General features: G+C 41.2%; 1 protein-coding gene across 8 annotated transcripts in view; it reads left to right on the forward strand.

The window, feature by feature from the left end:
• Positions 1-24,593, forward strand: part of myripa (myosin VIIA and Rab interacting protein a) — a 51,839-nt gene that overhangs the window by 19,502 nt on the left and 7,744 nt on the right. For 7 of the 8 annotated variants that reach the window (XR_004502928.2, XR_013492436.1, XM_033650756.2 and 4 more), the window contains exons 5-12: positions 3,941-4,077; positions 12,557-12,637; positions 14,765-14,862; positions 16,876-16,956; positions 17,211-17,366; positions 19,168-19,303; positions 19,765-20,309; positions 21,519-23,516. Coding sequence is in view for 6 of the 8 variants with exons in the window: in XM_033650756.2 (XP_033506647.2) it covers positions 3,941-4,077; positions 12,557-12,637; positions 14,765-14,862; positions 16,876-16,956; positions 17,211-17,366; positions 19,168-19,303; positions 19,765-20,309; positions 21,519-23,516 (3,232 nt within the window). In the remaining 2 variants the exon portion in view is untranslated. The remainder of the gene's footprint in view (positions 1-3,940; positions 4,078-12,556; positions 12,638-14,764; positions 14,863-16,875; positions 16,957-17,210; positions 17,367-19,167; positions 19,304-19,764; positions 20,310-21,518; positions 23,517-24,593) is intronic. The other variant, XM_033650754.2, reaches the window with a different exon arrangement.

The raw sequence follows: 24,593 nt of genomic DNA on the forward strand, positions 1-24,593 counted from the left end.
GATGGTGGCTATGGTAGTGTTCGGGAGGAACGGTATGGGTGTGACAGCAGTGCTCCAAGTGGCGGCTATGGTGGTTAAGCTACTGCTTGTGTAGGGGACAGCTGGAGCTCTGGATCTGCTAACAGCTATGATGGTGGTAATGAAGACTCTGATCTGGAACCAGTCTACTCCTTCAGCTCTCGTTCAAGCTACCAGAGAGGAAGAGCAGTATTTGGTCAAACCTGCTACACCCCAGGAGAGCCTGTTCCCTAAATCTTGCCAGGATCCAGATGCATCAGCAAAACTTCTGAGCCAAGCAGTCCTCCTAAGGCTCTAACCAAGGTTGGCTTCTTAAGGCCTTCTGGTCTTAAGTTCCAGTTGACTGCTCATTCTGCTGAATGACCCAATGACAGCTGGCAATGAATGGCTTTTCTTAAAAACATGTAAAGATGTTACAATTTATACTTTTAAAAACTTCATTATATGCATTGTACACTACTGTACATTACAAATACTGTATACTGTCAGTCCATTTTCCATACCCACTTAGTTTATTCTGGATCATGGCTGGCTGCAATTATCCCAGCAGGCATTGGACATGAAGGCAGACAGAATATGGGCAATTAAAACTTTCAAATTCACCCGAGACCACTGAAGCTCAGACAAACATTTCATAACTTAAACTTCATGGTTTAGTACTTAAACAATAATCACTTTCTTGGAAATGTTTAAAGCTGTCAAGTAACTTCTTGGAGAAAATTCCTCCAAAATTGTTTACTTCCACCTCAGTTGTCATCTTAATGATAAGGACATCAGGTTTTCTTAATTAGACAGTGTTGACAGGAGTGCTGGTAGATAAATCACACTGACAGTTTTTCTCCACCTGGCTGTCTGAATGAGGAGACACCACGAACTGCAACAGTCACTTAAAGATGGTTCACACTTGAAGACTTTCTGTCGCCTCCTGTCCACACACTTACTGTCCACACACTTACTGTCCACACACTCGCTGTCCACACACTCGCTCAGCTCCCGTCACACAGCAACTGAACCGCACAGTGAACAGATGGTAACTCATTAAACATGCTGACATGGATATCTCTGCATTAGCCCACAGCTGTCAGTCCTAAACATTCAATTATATCTCAGTTCATTTTCAATCTTAAATATTGAGTCTTGAAGATGAGAAGGACAGAAATTAGATCTACATCAAAAGCCTCTTTTACATGTTTGTACACTGACACCAACACGTACAGACATATCTAACATGAAGTAGCTGTTCAAACTTTGACAGAAAAAAGCTGTTTTTATGTAGGACCCCACCACTGTTAGTAAGATGCTGGGATGATGACATAAAAAGTATATTTAGGACGTTAAATATATTGGAAAGCTAATTTTCTACTGAGGCCATAAGAGGCAAGTGAGAAAAATTCTGGTCATCCATTTTCTTAGTCTGATGTAGCTTATTCTCTGTCCTGTATTTATGACTTAAGGATAAATGAAAATTGGGTTGCCAAGATAATCTTAAAAACTTCCTTAATTTTTTTTATCTGTGAAAACAAGTGGGAAAAAAAGTTTTGACAGGTAAAAACAAACTTGTTGTCAGGATTGTATTTATTGTAATACTAATTTTGGCCACAAGAGGCTGAAGTGCATCGCTGCCCAATGCTCTAAACAGGACTAAAAGCATTCATGTTTTCTTCCAGGTGAGTTTTGATTTCCCTGTTAGTCTAGTTTCCTGTCGACAGGCTTTACAAAGCAGCTCCAATGTGTCCGTTAGCCTCAGAGTGGACGTGAACCAACTGTGCAGAGGGCAGCTTTGTAACCATGTTTCAGTCCATGCAGCATCCAGAGGAATATGCAGACCTTGACTATGGATCAATTTGTCAATGTGCACTGCATTTACCTTTGATTGGTTATAGATGCACATGTGGTAGATATTATCTGATAAGTCATACAGTGCTCAGTATGTGTGAGCATTTGGAAACTTTTCATTTTCCTTTTCATCCATCCATCTATCTATTTTCATCCGCTTATCCGGGGCTGGGTCGCAGGGTCAGCAGTACAAGCAAAGCACCCCGGACGTCCCTCTCCATAGCAATGCTTTCCAGCTCCACCTGGGGGACTCCAAGGTGTTCCCAGGCCAGATGAGATATGTAATCCCTCCAACATGTTCTGGGTCTGCCCTGGGGCTCCTACCAGTGGGACATGCCCATAACACCTCTAACAGGAGGCGCCCAGGAGGCATCCTGATCAGATGCCCGAACCACCTTTACTGGCCCCTTTCGACGCAAAGGATCAGCAGCTCTACTCTGAGCTCCCTCCAGATGTCCGAGCTCCTTACCCTATCTCTAAGGCTGAGCCCAGCCACCTTTCTGAGGAAACCCATTTCGGCCGCTTGTATCTGCGATCTCATTCTTTTGGTTGCTGTCCAAAGCTCATGACCATAGGTGAAGGTTGGGACATAGATGAATCATTAAATTGAAAGGTTCGCCTTCCAGCTGAGCTCTCTCTTCACCACAACGGTCTGGCGCAGCACCCGCATCACTGCAGATGCTGTGCCAAACTGCTGATCCATCTCACACTACATTCTACTCTCACATTTATTTCCTTTATTCAAGCGGGTAAAGTCATTGTGAGTAAAATCTCTTTTTCAACAGGACAGAATAAAAACATTGTCCCAGCAATAAATACAGACAACATAATCAGACTATAGGACAACTTTCCACTCTTTAACTGTGCCAGTTAAATGCAGTAAAAAGTAGAAACAAAATCCAGTTAAAATGCATCAACAAAGCTTAAAAAATAAAGTATGAACAATCAGTTTAAAAGCAGTCACAATGGATATTTTTCACATCTTTGAGAGCTGACTTTAAGCGGTACAAAATCTAATTGATGTTGAGCGGCGTTTCTTTGTAAACATATTTAATGCTGTACATTAGTAGTATATAATGTATATTTAGGAGACAGGGTTGTAGTTTGTCAGGGTGTGGGACATTAACTGTATTTTATTACTTCTGTTTTACTACTCTCTCCCAGCCAAACTTTTTTATATAGTTAACACTGACTTATGCTGCATATCCTGCATTATGTATTACTGATATTATCATCCATATAGTAACTCTAAAGTCCTATTCCCACAGGCCTAGTATTACCTTGGGACATCTAGTAAATTCTAATAATTGCAGAGGCCGTCTGTGATCTTAATCCCATGCAAATCTGCCATGTCTGTAATTTATCAAGTAAAAAGCTGTCAAACACTTGAGGTCATGTGATAATATTAGTCTTGTACGAATAGACATCTCTGTGATTTGGGGTCAAAGGTTTTTTGTTTTCTCCACGCCTGGTTTCTGTTACATTCCCAGGTCAGAAATATAGAGGCTACATTGGTTCTTATAAATAAAAGTTCTGACAGCATTTATTGGTGCAGGAGAATCATCTGGCTACACAGCATAGAGATGTGTATGCTGAAAAAAGAGGCTCAAATCCATCAGAGAAAAATCTCAAAAGATATGATGGATGATGTAACAGTGTGTGGCAGAATCAATTGTTTGTTTTACCCATATGTTGTTGTTTTTTAAAGAATGGTTACACTGTCCATCACTGGCATCACTGGTCTAATCCTATGTGAATGTGCCGCATGAAATTCAGATGTGAGGGGAATAATTTCTAAATCAGATGAGGTTTCCAGGTAATACTAGTCCTGTATGAATGTGGCATAAGGAAATATTCCTGCACTGTTTATCATCTGGTATTAGCCTTACGAATGGTAGTTGGAAAAGAATTGGAGACCAGTTATAGCAGTTAATACCCATAACGGTATCATCAGCATATAATATCACTAATAAATGTCAGTTTAATTCATTCAGTGTGCTGTAATCAAACATATTGACAAGTGATCAGAATGGGATGCATGTTGATGATGTTTTAAACAGCAGCTCTGTTTGTGTGTCTCTCTCAGGCTGTTGAAGACGCAGTCCCTGGAGTGGTTCTACACTAATGTGAAGACGCGCTTCAAGAGGTTCGGCAGTGCCAAAGTGCTGAAGACTCTTTACAGGAAGCACTTGGTGGAGCACAGCGCGCTTTCAGAGCTTACTGGTAAACCACCTGTTCATTGGTGTTGTGGATCACACCTGTATTTTTGATGATCAATTGACATTTACAGATAACCTGCACTGGGAAGAAACTAATTTATTACAATCAGCCCAGGGGCGCAAAGAATACACTAAATGCAGAAATCCAGTCCAGACCCCCTCCCAGAGATCTCCCAATAAATTCACCAAAATTGGCTGACTGCCTATTGGCTTATTACCAGTATACATTTCAGCCAGTAAGTACCAAGACATTGCAAAACCGAATATTTTATCTTAGACAATTTTAAGGGATACTTATTCAAAAAGCGTTTATGCTCATGTGAAAAAAACTATATATATCAACTGATTGGTATCATTATCAGATTTTTTAAATTCTCAAAAACTAAAATCAGTATTTGGTTCAAAAATACCCTACTAATCAGGCCCTAAAGCAAACAAACAACAAACTTTTCTTATGTGACACCTTTTGGGTAAATATAACATTTGAAAAGGTCTAAATCCTGAACATGACTGACGATCTTTTTATACAAACCTAATCCCGTACTGAAAGCAGTAAACAAATTACCGCAGAGAGAATCTATTTTGCTGTGCTTCTATAAGGAGATATGTTTGGATGTAAACACACACACATTATTTGCCAGTTTTTTATTTTGTGCGTATATTTCTGTGCATTTAATATCTGAAAGCAGTGGGGAACAGCAAGTTGGGAAGAGAGTGAAACAGGATTAGGCTCTTGCTTGGCTTTCATCTCACATAACTTCAGCAGATTACTGTTGCTGCCAGACTCCAAGTTTTTTTCTTTTTTTTTTAATGTTTGTTTGCTTCCTCCATATCATTATTCAGCAGGGCATCAGGGACTCAGTGCTGTTGTATGTGGGTTTTATTAGACAGTATATAAAGGTTAGTGTGTGTACAAGTGGTCGATGCTTATGTAAACTGCACTGGTGCCGTTACAAAAACTTTTTTTATGCTTTCCTGCCAGCGACAGCCGTGGCCAGAGGCATTTTTTTTTAGGGCTGTCCATCCATATATTGCATTTTCATGAGCGCAATATCTCAGGCACAACAGGAGGAAACACATTTGGCACAAGTGGAATCAGTGATGAAATGATTGTTTAGTTGGTCAAAGGACAAGGTCACTGATCTCACAAAACACATTTTTAGCCATAACTCGTGTTAGTTACGGCATAATTTCACAAAAATGGACACATACCGTGTCTTTAACCCCCTGGAAAACATGAGAGTGGGCTCTGGGTGCTACTCTTGTGCTTTTTTTGTGCCAGTTTTTAAGAGCACCACGGCAGGGTGCGTCTGAGGTTGCTTAGCAGCCTTCACAAACACTGTATAGCCTATTTACCTGAAATCCTGAGTGCAGAGCTGACCATCTTCCAGGTGCTGTTTATAAGTGTGTAGGCCTGCTGTCACAGTGGGACAGATGTAAAGCTCTGGGTAGCCCTGCACTAACATGATCAACTTTTCCATGTTTATCAGACTGATATTTACAGAAGATGGGAAAGATATCTGTCAGCTGTGATTGGTTTGTAACGTGACTCCTGCCTGACTGCTGAGCATGGCCTCTTCCTGTGTCTGTCCTTTCAAATTAAAGTCCCACAAGCTCCAGTCGTATAGGTTTTGATTTGTTTAGACAAGACACAGCTCCTAATAGATTTTTTTTTTTTCTGAGACTAAGTAACCAATGAAATCTTGCCGACAAATGACCTCTGTGGTAGACTAACGTTTGTTCGACTATTAGGGGACAGCCCCACTAAAGTTATTCTTTTCCCTTGGAAATAATCTTTTAGCAATATAATAATTTCGATTTACTTCCATTTACTTACAGATTTTTATTTTTATTTTTTTCCCCTCTGGAGCTTTCAGTTTAAACCTGTTTGTATTTTAACAGTGACAGTAAGAATAGGTTTTAGTATTTTGATTAATGAAAAACATACAGCTGATTTCTTGCTCTGTTATTTCAGTCAGTATTAAAATGTTTTCTTACGATACCAACACCTTATCACCTCAGAGCATGGATAGATTACTAAACAGGCACAGCGCCTGTCATGGGCAGCCCACTCTGACATCTCTCCCCTTAGTGCATGTATAGGTCCAGTTTGTGCGTGTGTTCGGACCTGTGTGTAATTGGCAAACAGTGAAAAATTGAATTTCCCCTTGGGGATTAATAAAGTGTGTGTGTGTGTGTGTGTGTGTGTGTGTATATGGATATATGGATATATATATATATATATATAAAAACCCAGGTGCCCAAAGTGTCAGGGGATCTCTGACCTTATCTTGCAAAATGTCAGATGTTAAATTAACTAGTACCAACCTGGAAGAAACTTAAAATGATCATAAAGAGACACAAAAACATAAAGAGATGCAAAGGAACTGCAAAAATACGAAAAAGTGACACAAAATTACCTCAAAAACACATAATTACCCTTAAATTGACCCAAATGACTACAAAAAGACACAAAACCACCACAGTCTGTGTGTATTGCCCCTGTGTAGGAGAGGTACATGGGCCCTTTGCATATTTGTCCTCAGGGGCCTCTTGTCTCATAATTCGCCCATGCTTTAGAGTGGTGTATTTCCTTAAGCAGTCCTGCACATCTTCATGTGAAACATGTAGCACACACAGGGAGGTAAGAAGCTTTACTGGAGCCAGCCATGCTGTGTTGAAAATGTATGTATAGTACTATACAGTGCTTTGAATAGGACTGTTCATCCAGCAGCATATGCTACAGCATGTACGGCACAGAGTGGTACAAGCGGAGGAGTGCATCTCTGGACCATTACTCCAGAGTCTCTGATCTGATTTAACAGACAAGGGATTTAGAGAATTATGAGTGTTTTGTGGAGGAGAGGTCACTGGCTGCAGATGATGCAGAGCTGTGACCCCTGTGGGAGGAGGACTGATGTGGGCTGGCATCGGGCCACCGCTCAGCGTCTCGTTCTGGCTTACTGTTTTCATTCTGCGCACACACACACCGTATCATACATTTTAATTTGTTTATGACTGACCTGCACTGGAAATTCAACAGTGTTTACTCAGCTGCCAAATCTGCATCTGCATAGTCTGACTCATGGAAAGCTCTGCTGATGTTACTTTGCATAAGAAACAATGCAACCTGCATGAATAGCATCAGAATTAATAGAGCTGACATTTGGGGACTAATAGTTGTGGGTCGAGGCATCATCTTGTGAGAGCTTTGTGTCGCAGTGAAACATTTCCCCCTCAAGACACACTGCCACAACCCAGCAACAGTGCTCAGAGATGTCTTCCTCTAAAGAGTAAAGCTAAATAACAAAGTGACCCTGAGGAGGAGAACACAGTACAGTCAGCATTACTTGATGCCTATTGTACATGCAGTGTAGAAATACAGGCATTTGACGACAAAATTGCAAAAATGATAAACATACAACCAGTGAGGATGCAGAAGCAGCAGCAAAAGTTCAGTGAAGATGCAGTGTGACAGAAACAGAGTGATGTGTTTTGGGGTGTTAAATGATGTGTGGTTGAAATAGAAATACTGCCAATCATCAGTAGCTCTGGGTGACATGAAAGTAAATATTGCGTGTACTTCATTGATGACAACTCATCAGTCTTGTCAGACTGGAGATGTCTGAATTCAGTAGTGCCACAGTTTTTGGAAAGAAGCTAAATATATAAATAAATATTTTGTTTGGTATTAATGAAAGTCTCAGTGAACTTGTTCTTTAACCATTTCCTCCTTTATTTTTTATTAAGATAAAATAAACTTGCATCAACAGCACAGAGAGACGGAGAAACACAAGCCCAGATGTCTACAAACATGCTAGCAGCTCTGTGAAGCTGTACTCAAACTCAGCGAAACTCTGCAAACTGAGCAAAATGGTAACATCTGCATGCCAACATGTTCACAATGGCAACATTAACATGCTGATGTTTGGCAGACATAATACTGACCATGTTCACCTTATTAGTTTGTGTAACAGCATGCTAACATTTGGTAATTTGCACAAAACAGTAGGCTACAATGCCCCTGAGGCTGATGGGAACGTCATTAGTTTTTGGTCATTAGCTGTAGTACAGAGCTCCTAAATTCCTCAAAGTTATTTTATTTTTTTTATTTTTTTTTTGCACAAGTTCATTATTTTGTGATGACAAGTTATTTTCTTGTCTGCAAAAGATAAAAATCTGTTCCCACAAGATAATAACTTGTTCCTGCAAGATTATTATCTTGTCACACAAAATAAAAAATTTAGGGGCTTCGCACTGAGACGAAGTTGGCCCCAATCACACAGAAATTGTTTTAGCAGCTGGTGGAGCCTCGCGTTTCTGCGCTCTAGGCACCTGGCGTTGTTGCCAGAGTGCTTTGAACTCCAAAACAAGCAAAAAACTTCAACTCAAAGAGGAAAAGTGGCCCATATCATCTCTGCTTTTTTCCCGTTGTCCAATTGGGTGATTTGAGAAGCGGACTTCTGTGGTGGTCACGACAACAGGTTTACAGTTGGTAAACAATGGAGGAGAAACTGGTGGTAGCGGTTGCTGGATACCCAGAGCTATACGGCCCAACGATAGACAGGCAGGTTGTCAGACTGCCCCAAAGTCATCCTAAAATATGCCTGGGGAAAAACCATCATGGAGGCGAAGCTCCTGGACCAACTGGTGGTACTCCCCATGATCGACCCTCTTTTTTAGGGTCTAATGTAGCCACACAGATCTCTGTTTCCCTGTGCCCAACAAACTATTTGCTGACGGTACCCTCTGCCTGAACATTTTAGTAGCTAGATACTAATTACTGTGATAAAAGGTAGATTGATTACATGAGAGGGTTACTCTACTGAGTTTATGTTTTACTGTACAATTTAGTGTAAGTCCAGCAGAGATTGTTGCACATTAGGTGTTACAAAGATTTACAATTTAGAGTGTGTTGTAGGGCTGACATTGTGACGTTAGACATCACATGTTGTCATGCTCTTGATGATCTCCGTGAGATTGTGTTTGTAGTTTTAAAAATATGTGAATCATTTTCAAAAATCAACCTAGAAAGTGTACATTCTTGATGTACATCATATTAGTATTGTGTTTATTATGTATTAAGATAATGCAGTGACATACACTCATATATATATACATATATATATAGCAGTGAACTGTCAGTTCACCCTCCTGAGGGTCTTGTGGTGCCTCCAGGGTCACTGTGACCTTTTAGCTGCTGTTATGGAGGAAACTGTGTGGGTCATGAGTCTTTTTCATGTCCCTGCTGCAGCCAAATGTGTCCTGACTCATTAGATGTTACAACACAGATGTCTGCGTGCACTCACACACACACACACACACACACACACACACACACAAATGCTGGGGGAAACAGAAACAAAGTCCATGCTGCAGTCCCTAACATACGTCATTTTGTCCGAATTTACAGGATATCTGTCATCAGTGATTCTCATGCTTGCCTGTCAGACTAGTGAGGACTAGTCAGACTGATGCATTGAGAACTGATGAAGCCGCTTGGATAAGAGGCGAAACGTCTTCTAGACAAAATCTAAGTCCAGTTGCCTACAATTTAATTGTTGCCAGAATGGAATTGACCTGGATAAATGAGAATATCCACAGACTTATGCTTGCCTGAAGTTTTTTTTTAGCAATAAAGAGCAGAGTGCTCTCTGCATTTACAAAATAATCTACACTTCATACCACTCGGTGTAAGTCCTCTCTTTGTCCCTTAAAATGATTGGAAGTGACCTCGTGTACTCTACTGTACCTCTGAACTGGCGCCACAGATCAGGTCGCCTGGTAATACCACACGCGAGGCCACTCTAATACACTTATATAACCACAAATGGCTGCATTGTTGCATGAATGTTTACATGATGTGAAAAGAGCTCAGGGCTCAGAGTTGGAAGGAGAAACTATCTGCAGGGTGACTGAACTCTCCGCTGCTCCGTCACCAACTCTCTAAAATCAAGTCATGTAGTTAAAATCTCAAACTCTTATATTTTAAAAGGTGAGGATCTTTTTTATGAAGTTTTCAGTTATTCACAGCACAGATATGTCTTCAGCTTGGGCATTTTCATAATTTGTTAATTCCATTTTTAATTGTTGTTTGGGGGTGAATTTGCAGACGAGGCAGCTTGATTTACAGTATGTGTCACACAACACAGAAGCCTTTCAAAGTTTTTTAAATGGCAAAGAAATGCATTAGCATTGTGGTTAAAAACAATAAAATTGATGAATTAGATGAAATGAAATAAAATACAAATGGAATCGACCAGAAATACCCAAAAGCAACAAAGGAAACAAAAGTGTGGGGGAGAAATGTCTCATATTTGTCAATCAATTAGTTCACTTTTGCTAAAACTAAACTAAAACATTACAAAAATCCACCTACAAACTACATGCAAGATTTTAAAGGAGTGAAAATATTGTATTCAAGTATCATAAACCCAAAGGTGCCCAGCCCTCATGGGCTTACAGGACACTACTTGCATTAAAAGTAATAATGCATTTTATTAATAGGTGCCTTTCAAAGCACTCAAGTTCACCGTCACAGTAAAAAAGAAAAAAGCAAGGTCAAACAACTCAGTAATAATATAGGCATTGCTAATTTTCAAAACTTAGCATACATCTGAACTTTTTTAGATGGTTCATTTCTTCTTTATTTTTATCTTTAATCAGACCGATAGAAAGCATAGATCAATAATTATATAAGTACACATAAGTATAACAATGTATTATCCAGCATGAGTGATGAATGGCTGCCAGGTCTTCCATTCATCCAATTTCATCCGCTTATCTGGGGCCGGGTACCAGGGGACAGCAGGCTAAGCAGGGTATTCCAGACGTCCCTCTACCCAGTGACACTTTCCAGTTCCTCCTAGGGGATCCTGAGTCGTTTCCAGGCCAGATGAGATATATAATCCCTCCAGCATGTCCTGGGTCTGCCCCGGGGCCTCCTACCAGTTGAATGTGCAGAAAAAAAAACTCTAACAAGATGCATCCTGATCAGATGCCTGAACAATCTCAACTGGCCCCTTGTGACGCAAGGGAGCAGTGGCTCTACTCCAAGCTCCCTCCAGGTTTCTGAGCACCTCACCTTATCTCTAAGGCTGAACCCAGCCACCCTACGGAGGAAACTCACTTCAGAAGCTTGTATCTGCAATCTCATTCTTTCGGTCGCTACCCAGAGCTCATGACCATAGGTGAGGGTTGGGATGTATATGAACCAGTAAATGGAGAGCTTTGATTTATGGCTCAGCTCTGTCTTCACCACAATGATCCAGTGCAACACCTGCATCAGTACTGACACTTCACTTAACAGCTGATCCATCTCACACATGAGCAAGACCCCGAGATATTTGAACTCCTTCACTTGAGGCAGCAACTCTTGCCCAACCCAGAAGGTGCAATCCAGCATTTTCCAGCAGGGACCCATGGTCTCAGACTTGGAGGTGCTGACTCTCACCCTGGCCGCTTCACACTTGGCTTCAAATCACTTGAGGCCATGGTGGAGGTCATGGTGTGATGGCGCCAACAGAACCACATCATCTGCAAAGAGCAGAGATGAAATTCTGAGTTCACCAAACTGGATGCCCCCCCCCCGCCGCAGCTGTGCCTTGAGATCTTTTCCTTAATTATCACAAACAGAATCACTGACATGGGACAGCCCTGATAGAGGCCAACACTCACTGAAAACATGTTTGACTTTGTGCAGAGTATGCAGTATGCCAGGCTGTATTAAACTAAGATCCTCTTCGAGTAAACCTAACATTCTCTAACTGCACAAACTCCACTCAGTGCAGATGGGAAGTGTTTAATCCTTCCTCTTAAGAAGACTCAGTTGTCCAAAAATCAGAGACAGAAAGGCGTTTAATGTATGATTCAGAAGATTACCTTCTGTAACAACTAATCCAAATATTGTCATCAGTGGGAATCATCTCTCCAGCACTTACAAAATCCATAAAATGTAGATTAGAGAGCCTGTTAGAATTCTGTACCCAACACAGGGGATAAGTCGGCTAATTTCTCCTAAGTAGAGTGAAGGCAATTGAGGAATAAATCCCATGGCTCTTCCACCCCAATTTATGTAAAAATAGATATATTGCAGTGTTGAAGAGAAAACACATAAAACACTTGGGCTCTAATGAGAGAAAAATAAAATTCTCATTAGGGGCAATTCATTTCAGATTTCTGCATGAATGACTTATGCAAAGTAGTTATCTTTACTGGCATTTTTCTGTTATTAGAGACAACATAATGTTGATGGTTGAGATATTAAATTGATGCTATATGCTACATCCATGACACTAAAAATGAATGACCAAATAAAACAGAAGAAGCATAATTAGCTTTTTGTATTTATTAATTCATCTTTTTTACATAATGTCCCATGTGATTAAAACAACACTGATCTAGATCCCATGTGAATCTACTGTGTCTGTCTTTTTATGAACATTTAAACATCTTTCTCTGTCGGTGTGTGTTTGTGTGTGCAGAGGGCAGCGCCTACGAGGATAGTATCTGCAATGAGGGCAGCGTCTGTGGGAGCGACTCAACCTTCTACAGACAAACTGAAGGTGCAGACATGTTTTAATAATGGTTTTGTACGCTAATTCATGTGAAGCATTTTGTACATTTGTTTTTGTAATTAATACAATTTTGCAATTTTCATTCCTGCAAGACATCTTGTAACATGTAACCAAAACCAGAAGAACCTCAGGTTTAACACAATCCTATATACCTCTGCATATTCAGATAACATGTATAGATCCAACATTTAAATTAAATTGTGCATCAAATAGCAGAACAAAGAACTTTATCCTTGTCTAACAGGCTTTATCTGCATGTGAAACTCAGGTTTTGTGCGTTACATACACTATATCACATGTAAGTGGTACTGTACCAGTGATGGCAGCAATTGTGACAGCAGTGCTTGAGCCCATTAAAGTACCTTGTAGTAATAATACTGTAGCAAGAGAGGTAATCATACTTGTAGCTCCACTCAGAAGCTGGTGTGCAGAAGCAGTACCCTGGTAGCATTTTATATACTGTATCACTAAAAGCAGTAGTTGTAGCTCTATCAGTGGTACTAGTTATAGTTGTAGTAGGCCTATTTGTGTACTGAAGTGGTACAGCTAATACTCTTAAGTACAACAGCCAGATTAACTCTTGAAGGGACCCCAGGTCAAATAAAGAGCTGTGCATAGAGTGGCGCAGGAATGAGTCCTAAAACCTGGAAATGAGTTAGCATTTTAGCACTACCAGTTCCCTTGTCTTGACGTTTTTTGAATAGGTTTTTTGTTAGATGCCTGAAACTAGGTCTGTGGTTACCACAAGCTTAAGAGACATTCATGTTTTGTTCTATGACATAAAATAAGTCAGTAAATACCCCAACTGTGAATTTTAAAGATTCAAGGTGTCTTAAAAAGGCGGTTGCTAACATGAGGCTAAATGAGACAACAGAACATCCTCGATCTGAACCAGCTGTAGTCACATTACGCATTGTTTGTGTTAAACATGAGCATGTTACAGTCCTGGAGGATTATTAATGTGCATCTCCTCCTGTACTGCCTTAATATGCACATTCAGCACATCCAGTGCATCAAAATATTGTTTTCTAGTTGGAGCCGCGCCTCGTTTTCAAACTGTATGGTTTGACTAAAATGAACAATGACAGCAATATAGTCCACGATGACCAGCGCTAAAATCAACCTGCGTAGTTGTCCCTCCTTTGTGACATTAGACAGTGTCGCATTTATCTTGCAAGTGTACTCTTCTTCAGTGTTTTGTTTACTTCCTGGATTTTTCCCACATGGAAATTCTGACCAATCAAGAGCAGCTTTCTCGCACAGGCATTTGGTCTGGTCTGCTTGTAAATGCTGCCGTGAGAACACGAACCAACTCTAGGCAATTATATAACTTTGTAACAAAATTAGTCCCTGATTCGGACCAAAGCAAGTGAACTCAAAGGGTAAGGGCTAGAAGGGGTGAGGGTATTTCCCAATATGTTAAACTGGTCTGTTAAAACTCGATTTTGACACAGGGCTTCAAAATTGAGGTATAAATTCAGAAGTTGTCATGGGTCAGTTTATTTAATCTAATATCATTGAACCTGTCATCTTTAGGGCCCTGGGGAAGTTGCCCTAGTTGCCCAGTTGGTAATTCAGCCTCGTAACAGTGAGTGCTTAATTCAATCTCCATAAGAAAGTCGCAGCAACTGGCCCTCTGTGGCCACATTATCCAGTTCAAGGTTATTTTTGCATCATTGTAATCCCCTCATAAATCCATAAACTCATATTTGTTCCCAGCTGCCATGAATCTAATGCTTTACAGCAGATAAAACAGTGCAGAGATGGATTTTGATCTCCATTCTTGTTGCGGTCTTTTGGCATCTCAAACAGCCATGTTTTCAGTCATCTCTGCTCTCGTTCGCTGTCCTGCCCTGCCCTCACTTCTCCTCACTCTCTCAGTTCACTGCACTAACAGGATAAGTGACTGCAAACATGAATGAGAGGCTGCGGCAGCCTGATGGTCACGTCTCTGTCTGTAGTGAAAACAGATTAGTAACACACGGCTTGAAAACAGAATTAAACTGAAAAGGATGTAATTACTCCCCCTTGTGTTTCTGCTTTGATTTTGATTCTGTTGCATGGGTCATTCAAGTGACGACAATACAAGTCATTATTGTGTTTCTTTGTGTTCAGAGCACAGCATGGCAGAGACACTCTCTGTGGCCTTGCGGGTGGCAGAGGAGGCCATAGACGAGGCCATTTCCAAGGCTGAGTTTGACACTACCAATCAGGTTATTTATGCTCCTCATTTCTTATGAATACTCTGTCATCATACATGTATTATTGGATTGCTTATCTACACTCTGTCTTTACATTTCTGTCCCCAAAAATACTCTACATTTTGTTTTCTTTGACATTTAATTCACACCTTTTCCTGCAAATGATATTCAGACAGTTATGTCATGTATGTTACTTTTCATTGGTCTTCAATCAATACTTTGATCCTCCACAGTCCTTTTTATCAAGTTCCTCCTTAATCTGACTTCTCTGCTTTTTCTCTTTTGAGTCAGTTTGAGTCAGATTATGGAAAGCCATCGGGATTATGCTGCAATCCAAATGTCAGTTTAATACTACAGTGTAAGACAAACGTCTGGGTTATTGTTAGGCCAACATATAAAAAGCAAAATAATGCAGATCATTGGCTTTACATAAAACTGTTACTTTTCCTACACAAAAACTCTGCCAAAAACTCTCCCAACTGAACTCCTGTTTTCAGGATAATTAAAATGCTCGCTAAACTTTGTCTTTACCCAGTGCCATTTTCTCGCAAGTGCTTTATCCGTACTGCACATGTGCAGCTCTCATCAGAGATGACAAGGAAGCAAGATGGCTCATGTCGTAGCTACTTCCATCATCAGCTGCAGAAAAAAAATTGGTGTTAAATTCTTTTTTACCACTTTCCTGATACGGCAAGTGTGTTGCTAGATTTATTAGGCCAACGTGGTATTTTACTTGCCCTTGACAATTTCGCAATCCTTATTGTTGAGTCCTGTTAAATGTAGAGGGTTTGTACACGAACATCCCACTTGAAGGAGAGATCACGCTATAGGGCCGCTTAGAAGTCACTTCATCATGCCGCTTTTGCGTTTTTACACGGAACCAAACAACAGTGGCATCATGCTGCTCCTGTGTGTGATTTTCGACATCATGCCAGAATCAGAAGAGGCATCACGGGTATGACATGTAACCACAACAGAGTCTGCCTCTGGTGTGACATATAACCTACATGTTGGCAGCATTTTCTAAACAATGACAGTGGCATAACATGGTACTAACAATAATTTCCATTATATGGCGGCTGATCTTGTCCTCTGTTTGGAGGGTAAGGAGCTCCTGGACCCCAGTTTTCCCAATTTGCAGCTGTTCGTCTTCTCTGAGTTAGCTGCTAACTCCTAATAGCTACGTTTAAAATCTCCCGCACTGAGTTGCCAGCATAACACGCTATCAAAACATCACACCCGTGCTGCCCATGGATAGAGCTACAAATCTGAAAGTTGCTCATAACTGCTATTTAAAAGCATTACTGTCGGCAGTAGAACTTCTTTGGTTTTGATTGACAGTGGAAGATCACTGAATTAACCAACCAATAACCATCAGTAAAAATACACACACATATTCATACATGCCCACTCATTACTGTATCAGCTTCACTACTTCACATTCCGTTTTGTCTGAAGGAATAACTCGGAGCAGCTGCTCAGAACAGGCAGCTATTGGAGATCGGAGCAAAGCAAATTAGCAGTAAGGTCGCTGTTTGAATTGAAATGTATTATGTATGTGTGTATTGGTAGTATATTTTTTCCTGTAGGCGAGCACATGTCCATTACTATAAAGAGTCACAGAACAACTACAAACAAGATGGCCCATATTGCAAATAATCTCTGCACTTTGGTGTATTTCTCATAAGATTTTCAAGGTGGCTAAAGAAGTGTAATGCCTGTCTTCAACTGGGCATCCACAACTTCAAAAATTCTTTAATTATTTATAACCCCGAAACTATAGCTTAAATCCCAAAGTACGTTTCTTCCTGAAACACTGCTGTATGTAAGATGAGATTTACTTCTCACTAATCTGTTAAAGTATCCTAAAGCTTTTGAACTGAGTACAGAAAATATGTATATTTAGAATGTATGTTCAGAGGAGTAATCAGCTTATACAGTGTGTGTGTGTGTGTGTGTGTGTGTGTGTGTGTGTGTGTGTGTGTGGTGCTGACTAGCTTTTTTATTCGTGTGTTTGTTAACCAGGAGAAGCAGAATGAGGCGCACTATCTGCGGGAGCACAGAAGAGAGCTCATCGAGGAACTGGCCAAAACTATCGTGCAAAAAGTAAATAATAAAAAATAAAGATTTTGCTCTCTGAGCTGCGAACACTCACTTTGTACAGTAACAGATGGTTTGTACTGCAGTGTGTGACTAGGTTGATTTACTGTGAGTGGAAAGCCATTTCTTCATACTCAAATGTCAGTCAGCCAGGGGGATTTCTACCTTCTGCACATATTAAACCAAAACCATTAAAACCAGCAGATGTGATCTGTGATCACAGCCATGTACAGTACTAATCATGTCTCTGTCTCTCTTAGATTATTAGCAGGAGGAAGACTTTGGCTGAGATGAGGGCTGAGTATGATCAGGACTGGCCACTTGAGCACAACACTGACCCTCATCATCATCATCATCATCATCAGTCCGGCTGTGATCAAGCCTCCGGCTCCCTTAAACACGAGTCAGGCCTCTGGGTAAAAACGTCACAACCACTTAAGTTTTACGGGACAATAGATGTACGAGAAAGAGACAGTGGTGACAAGTACATTTACTCAACTACTGTACTTTTATTTATTATTAAAAATTAAACCAGTGGTTGCCAATCCTTTTAGCACAAGACCATTTACAAAAAAAAAAAGAATATGGCAATGAGTTCAGATGTTTTTGAGTTGTTAGCAGAAAAAAGATGATTCAGATAACTGTTACAAGCCCAAACAGGTAATAGATGCTAATAGATCACATGATTCCTTTCTATGCAACCAATTGGTGAATCTCATTCAGGGCGCCCTATTTAAACTGCTGTGACCTGCCTACTGTTGCTGCTTCCTCTGCAAGTCGCTTTGCAACCCGCCTCGACCCCAGCTCCTCCTTTTCATGCTGTGTCTGACTTATCAATGTCATTTCTGTTTGTCATTGATGCTGCCTCTGTTCTATACCTGGGGGGGTCTTTGCTGCTGCTCTCCCTGCCTTAGGCTTTCCATGTAGGCGCATGGAAGGGCAGGGAGGCCACAGAACAGAGCCACACCGCCAAATATCAAATTGCAATGGAAATAAAGTTTTGTTTGACTAAAATGCTCCTGAACTATGCCCATGCCATTCACCATGTTCATACTCAGCTTCACCCTCTCACTTTCAACCTTAATCTCACATTTTATTCACTTTTTTTTAAAATCTGCAGTGTGTAGATTTTCTGGCCTGTCAGTTGTGTTAGGTGTCTGAATTTTTGTTTTCTCTAATCTGTGAAGGCTTTGAGTGAATGTTCACTGAACTGGCAGTCAGTCAGAAACCCTTTTTTCCCACTTTCAAAACTCCTGTCTTGCATATGGGAATTTATGAAAAAATAATGACACTACAAACATTTCCTCTTTCTCGAAGAAATGTGTAAGCAAGTGTCACTGTAAACATAAGGTGTTCAAATTTAAACTGCAGTTTTTTTAAAATTTAAAAGACATTTGTTTAGCCTAGAACAATATGTCCCAACCGACTCTACCCACTGAGGACAATGCGCTCCTTTTACTTTTAACAACATTGTTCCTTTGATGTTTGGGTTGAGCTCTAAAAAAACTTGATGAATTGTAGTAGACACCTGATGAGGGACCAAATTATTATCAATACTGTTAAAGTAGTCTGAGTAATGGAAGGTTATTTCATGTCAATGTAAGCATGTCCCAACCAACCCAGCTCTCCCCTATGTTATTTAAACAGCAAAGATTGGAAAAAAAGTCCAACAAATTTGTGCAACAGAATTTATTTTTTTCTTTTTTTGTGTTCCATCAGTTCTCTTACAGCCCCACAGATTATCTAATGACCCTTAAGAGGAACTCCGACTCATAGGTTAAAAACCACTGGACTAAACTAATGTCAAGCAGCTACTGTACAGCTGTAAAATGCTTTACACATTAATGCATCATAAACAATCTTACGTCAGATATAAGCCCATATATCAGTCACAGCAGCCATTTTTCTGCAGACTGAGAACTTTTACTGAAGTACATTTTGCTGATTACACATATACTGAAGTCTGACTTAAGATGAAGAGTCTTTACATTCTGTGGTTGTTGCTTTTACTTAAGTGACAGATGATTTGATTTTCTTCCACCACTGAGAAGACAGACTGATGTGTCTGCTGCACTACAAATCTCATCTGTATGTGGTGCTGACCTCTGCTGGTCAAACTGCTCAACATGCTCTGTCGACTTGATCTTACTGCTGACATCCAGTGTGACTGTGACACAACCATCAGTCCCTTTTAATTTGTCATCTGTCTCCTCTCAGAGGTCACACTCTGCCTTCTCACTGTTGGATAACGACCCTCCAGGTCTGATGCAAGATTCCTCACAGGCGTTAAAGAAAGACGGAGGTGGGTCGGCTATGTCAACCTGGAAGAGTGTAGACCGGCTGGACAACTCTGGTAAGATCTTGTTGCTCTTCAACTTTTTAAACCCACCAGTCATTTGATTGATAATATTTTTGTAGTCAAAATATTCAATTTAGTCTCAATAAAACAAGCAGAATATTCAGTTTTTGCTTAAAAATGTATTTAATTAATTATCAAAGCTTTTTTAGCATCAATATAGAGCTACATGCCATATGTATATATGATAATGGAAATTACAGAGTGAAACACAAGCTTGTGTAATATGAGTAAGTTGTAATTGATAAGATAATCAATGTCAGCTAAAACCTGCCTCCACTGTGTTTGTTTTTATTGCTGCATGTATGATTTAACTTTGTGTGGTATGCGTGTTTGGCATATGGTCTCCGTTGGTCTGCACAATATCTGTATTTGTGTGTGTGTGTGTGTGTGTGTGTGTGTGTGTGTGTGTGTCTGTGTGTGTGTGTGTGTCTGTGTGTGCGTGCTCACATGCGGAGGTGTGTCCTCAGTGCTGAAGAGCCCAGACGGGAACTGGATCGCCCTGCAGAGTGCCCAGCTGTCTCGTCCCAGCCTGCTGACCAGAAGGAAGAGCCTGGTCTTCAGTGCCTTGGAGAGGGAGTCTGAGGTGGTGTCCGCCTACGAAGGCATGGGCTCTGACAACGAAACCAAACCAGAGGCCGACAGCTCCTGGGGCGCCGTCCTCCAGGAGATCCATAAGAAGATGACAGACTCTAACTTCAACCTGCAGGACGCCCCTGACAGGATACCATCACCAGTGATGCCGGGCAGCAGAGACGATCTGTTTTCAGACTCTGAGGGGAACTGGGAGCCTAACAAACCTCTGCTGGCTGTTTTTAAGAGGAAGGTACCTGCAGAGATCAGGCGACCATCCTCCCGCAGGACCAGCATCACCGATGTGAACTTTAATGTGGAAGGAGCAGGAGAGGAAGAGGAGAGCAATGTGGCTACAGAGCCAGAGATGGGCAGAAGATCACGCAAGAAAAGGAGAAGTAAAAAACAGTCCTCCTCTCCTTCTCTGCTGGTAAGAAACAAAAACTGCAAACTGATTAGATGAAATGAGATGAACAGATCTGTGTTTCACAGCAGAAAATAATTTAAATAATCTAAATAATTGTAGCCAAGTAGGCTTTACATAATCAAATGAAACTGCCAAGTCAGGCCCTAGAACGCTGTAAATGTCCTGCAAATGTTCACACATTTAAAGGTTTATAATGCAGGATTCCTGGTTCTGGTGGGGGAGCCCTTCTGTGCAGAGTTTGCATATTCTCCCCGTGTCAGCGTGGGTTTTCTCCGGCTTCCTCCCTCAGTCCAAAGACATGCCTGTATGCCTGTAGGTGTGAATGTGAGTGTGAATGGTTGTCTGTCTCTATGTGTCAGCCCTGTGATAGTTTTGCGACCTGTCCAGGGTGTACCCTGCCTCTTGCCCAGTGTCAACTGGGATAGGCTCCAGCCCCCCGTGACCCCTAACAGGATAAGTGGTTACAAAAAATGAATGAATGAATGAATATGCAGGATTGTCGGTTCCTGTTTATAAATGTGATCACCAGCTGAAGTGCAAGTAAAAGCTAATCCCAGATTAATTATTTCTGTATGAGTTATTAAAACCTTTGAACCCTGAGCAAATTTCTTTCAAAAACATGGGGGAAAAAGGCAATGAGCAATTTAGTAAGTAATGTCCCACACATTGCAAAAAAAAAAAAAGATTTAGAAAATTATTAAAAAAATAAAGCTATGGAAAATGTTATTTATAATTATTATCATTACATATATAAATTTATGATTTTTGAATGAGATCAAGGTCAGGTTTCAAATGTTTAACCAAGCAAAAACAGCAAATATTCTCTGACTCTGGTTCCAAAGTATTAACAATATGTGAATCTTAATTATCTTTGTTAAATAAACCTGCCCACTTGTTTTATTAATGGGATGGACAAAATACTAGGAACACTTCTAAGTGTAACATAATACAGTTCAACAGCACCACAACTACAGCCTTAAAAAAACATAAAATTGTTTGTATAGCTTGTGAGGACATCTTGTTTTTATCTGCCTTTGTACCGTAGAAATTCTGCCTGAATTTCAAAGATATGAATGTAACTACGTCCAATTGGATCCAACTGCTGAATTTAGTGATGAGTGAAAATGTCAGATGCCCAAATGTAAATGTTATAAACATTAGAAGAAGTCATCCTTCATAGATTCTTAAATCTATTATCTCTCACATTCACAGGATAACAGCGAGAACGACGACCACTCCCAAAATCTATCTGATGCTGCAACCCCTGACACTTTGACCTCTGGAGCCATGACTCCCAAACCTTCTGACTTTGAGAGTGACATCACAGGACATGGAGCCAATCACATGGAGCAGGAGCTCACGTCAAAACTACAACAGCTGGCAGGCCGAGTTTCTGACTCCTCAGAAGAAGTTAATGGCAGAGTGAGAGATGGTGGTAATGATGAAGAGAGGGAGGAACAGAGACGAGGAAGTGAAGACAGAGATGAAGAAGAGGAGAGGCTGTGGAGGATGGAGATCGACTGGGATGAAGGAAGAACAGAGGAAGATGAGGAAGTGGATGATGAAGAGATGAGGAGCAGATTATACAGGCTCATCGCACAGTCCAGACTCACCTACCTCTCGTCTACTGATGACGAGTTAGTCAAAGTTGGCCAGAGTGAAGGAGAATGGGAGGGAGACAGGGATGAAGATGTGGAGGAGGTAACGACAGACAGACTCGCTTCTAAACTCTGTCAGCTGGAAAAAGAAGTCCGGGCCAACCAGTTCTCCTCCACAGAGGATGAGCTGGACAGAGTTGGCGTCGTGGAAGAAGAGAAGGAGGTGGAGCTGGCGGTGAAAGTGTGCAGATTAGCTAACGAAGCCAACGCCACACAATTTTCCTCCACGGAGGACGAGTTGGACCGAGCAGGCAGAGGTGAGGAGGGGGAGGAAGCGATAGACGAAGAGAAGCTGTGGGAACTGCAGGCGGAAAAAGACGCCCAGGCTGCTCAACTGCGCGATTTGGCCAGCCTAGTTAGTGCTTCTCAGTTTTCCTCCACTGAGGATGAGCTGGATAGAGTTGGAGAGAATGATGGAGAGATGGAGCAGGAAGAAAATGAAGGACGAGTTAAGAGGGAGGCGGCAGTGGGAGAGAAACAGGAGAGGAGAGAATCATTTGGAGACTTGGATGTGAAAGTGTTTGATTTAAGGGATGAAACTGAGGAGAGTGAGACGGACATCAGTGATGAAAAAGTTGAAGATTCCCAACCAGATAAAACAGAGATGGAGGAAAAGAGAGATGGCACAGAGGAGAGAGTACCAGACGAGGATGAAAGGATAGTAAAGGGGCATATATGTGAAGAAAGAGAAGAACCTTTGAAAGAGGACAGACAAGAGATGGAGTTAGAAACAGTGTTGCAAGCAGAGAGAACGGAGGAGATAAAATCCTTACTTGAGACAAAAGTCCAACAAGAGAATCAGCCAGAGGCGAGTTGGCCAGACAGAGAGGAAGGAGAAGAGAGACAGGAAGAGGAAGAGAGTCAAGAGACAGCAGCAGACAGTGAGGAGGAAGCTGTAGAGTTTGACAGAATAATCAGCAGCATGTTGATGATGACTTTGGAGGACATGCAGGTAGAGGCATTAAAGGATGAAGCTGCAGAACATGGGAGCATAAACAGAGAGCCAGAGGAAGCACAGACACATGAGAATGTAACATCTGCAGGAGAAGGTGGATTTGAGGACAACACTGTCGATACACAAAGCACAAATGCATCAGAGGAGACAGGAAGTGTTAAAGAGTGTCAGAGTCAAGGCGACAGTGTGATGCCAGAGTCACCTGTGACGGAAGGACCAGGAGAAAATGTAAGTGAGCAAAGTGGAGGAGATGTTAAGGAGAGTGAAGATGCTACACACGGACATGAAGATGGGCATCAGGGAAACGATGCAGTTGCACAAGAAAAAAGAAATTTAGGAATCGAAGAGATGCTTGAGGCCAAACAGACGTTTAAAAGAACAGAAGTGGATGATGACGAACAAGAGGACAGAAGAGAAAAAGTTACGACTGAGGGGCAAATGATAGAGACACAGGGTGGTGCTGCAGAGGGAGGCTGTAAAAGCAGAGGCACAGATGAAAGACTCGAGGAAACCGAGGAAGAAAATACAGACGACATGGAGCTGAGCAGCACGTCTTCTCCTTACGAGGGTTTACTGTCACCTGAGGAGATTCAGAATGTAAGAACTATATTTTTATCTCCCTCTGGACATAATACTTTTAACATTAGTGCAGGTGGCTAACACACCCTGCAAAACATAAGTCAGGTGCAATGTCAGAAGCCTGTTTCTACCCTTTATTCTCCACTAACAGTCTGGTGTGATTTTAGCATTGAAGTGAGTCTATGCAACTTTTAAAGGAGGACTTTATTCTTCCTGTAACATATGTCAAATTCATTAGCAATAAAACACACTGTGGCACATTTTAGTACACTCAGATTTTTTGGTGCTGCGGCCTCACTATTTCTTCCAGTGTATTCTGCTCTAATTTGTCTATTGACTCTTTGCTAAGTCTCTAAGTCCTGCCCTTCGACACAGACTGGCCAATCATAACATAGCATCGGACCAGCTCAGACTAGGACCCTACAATACCAGAGTGACGACACTCCCATTGACTCCTGTGGTATGCTGAAGCTAAGCCTTACACGCCCTCTAGTGGTGCATGAGCGCATAACCTTTCCGACCAGAAAACCCATTCACTTACAGTATGTCTGACATGCACTTGCTTGTAAGTTCATGAAAACGGCCTTATTTTTACTTTTAGGTGTCTTGGTCATATTAAGTCATGCTTATAATTTGTTCATTTCAAAATGTAGAGAGTAACATTATGGTAGACAACGTTTTTTTTTTTTTTTACCTTTACGAGTCACCAATGCTCCTATTACGGTAGATTATGGTAGATTATGCTTTTCAGGTTGCTTGACTTTGGAAACACACAAGAATTCCTGGTTGGCAGCAATACTGAAGTTCAGTCAGTTCTTGGTCAGATATGCAACACGCTATCCCGCCACTAGAGGGCTTGTGATATTCAACCAGCTCTGTGTCATCGCACTGTGCGCAAATGAACGGTGTTTGACTTCCCCTGGAGATCCCTGCCTGTCCAGTGGCAGATGTCCAGGTGCTGGCAGCGGCACAGGGGTGAAGCCAAACACCATTCATCTGCACACGCTTGGTCTCATTCATGAAACGTGAGCAGAAGGAATTTGTGTGTAAACTGTTCGTAGACGGAAATTTACATGCACGTCCGCATTCATCAAT

This window comes from Epinephelus lanceolatus, chromosome 12 (genome assembly GCF_041903045.1).
Source record: "Epinephelus lanceolatus isolate andai-2023 chromosome 12, ASM4190304v1, whole genome shotgun sequence".
Taxonomy (NCBI): Eukaryota; Metazoa; Chordata; class Actinopteri; order Perciformes; family Serranidae; genus Epinephelus; species Epinephelus lanceolatus.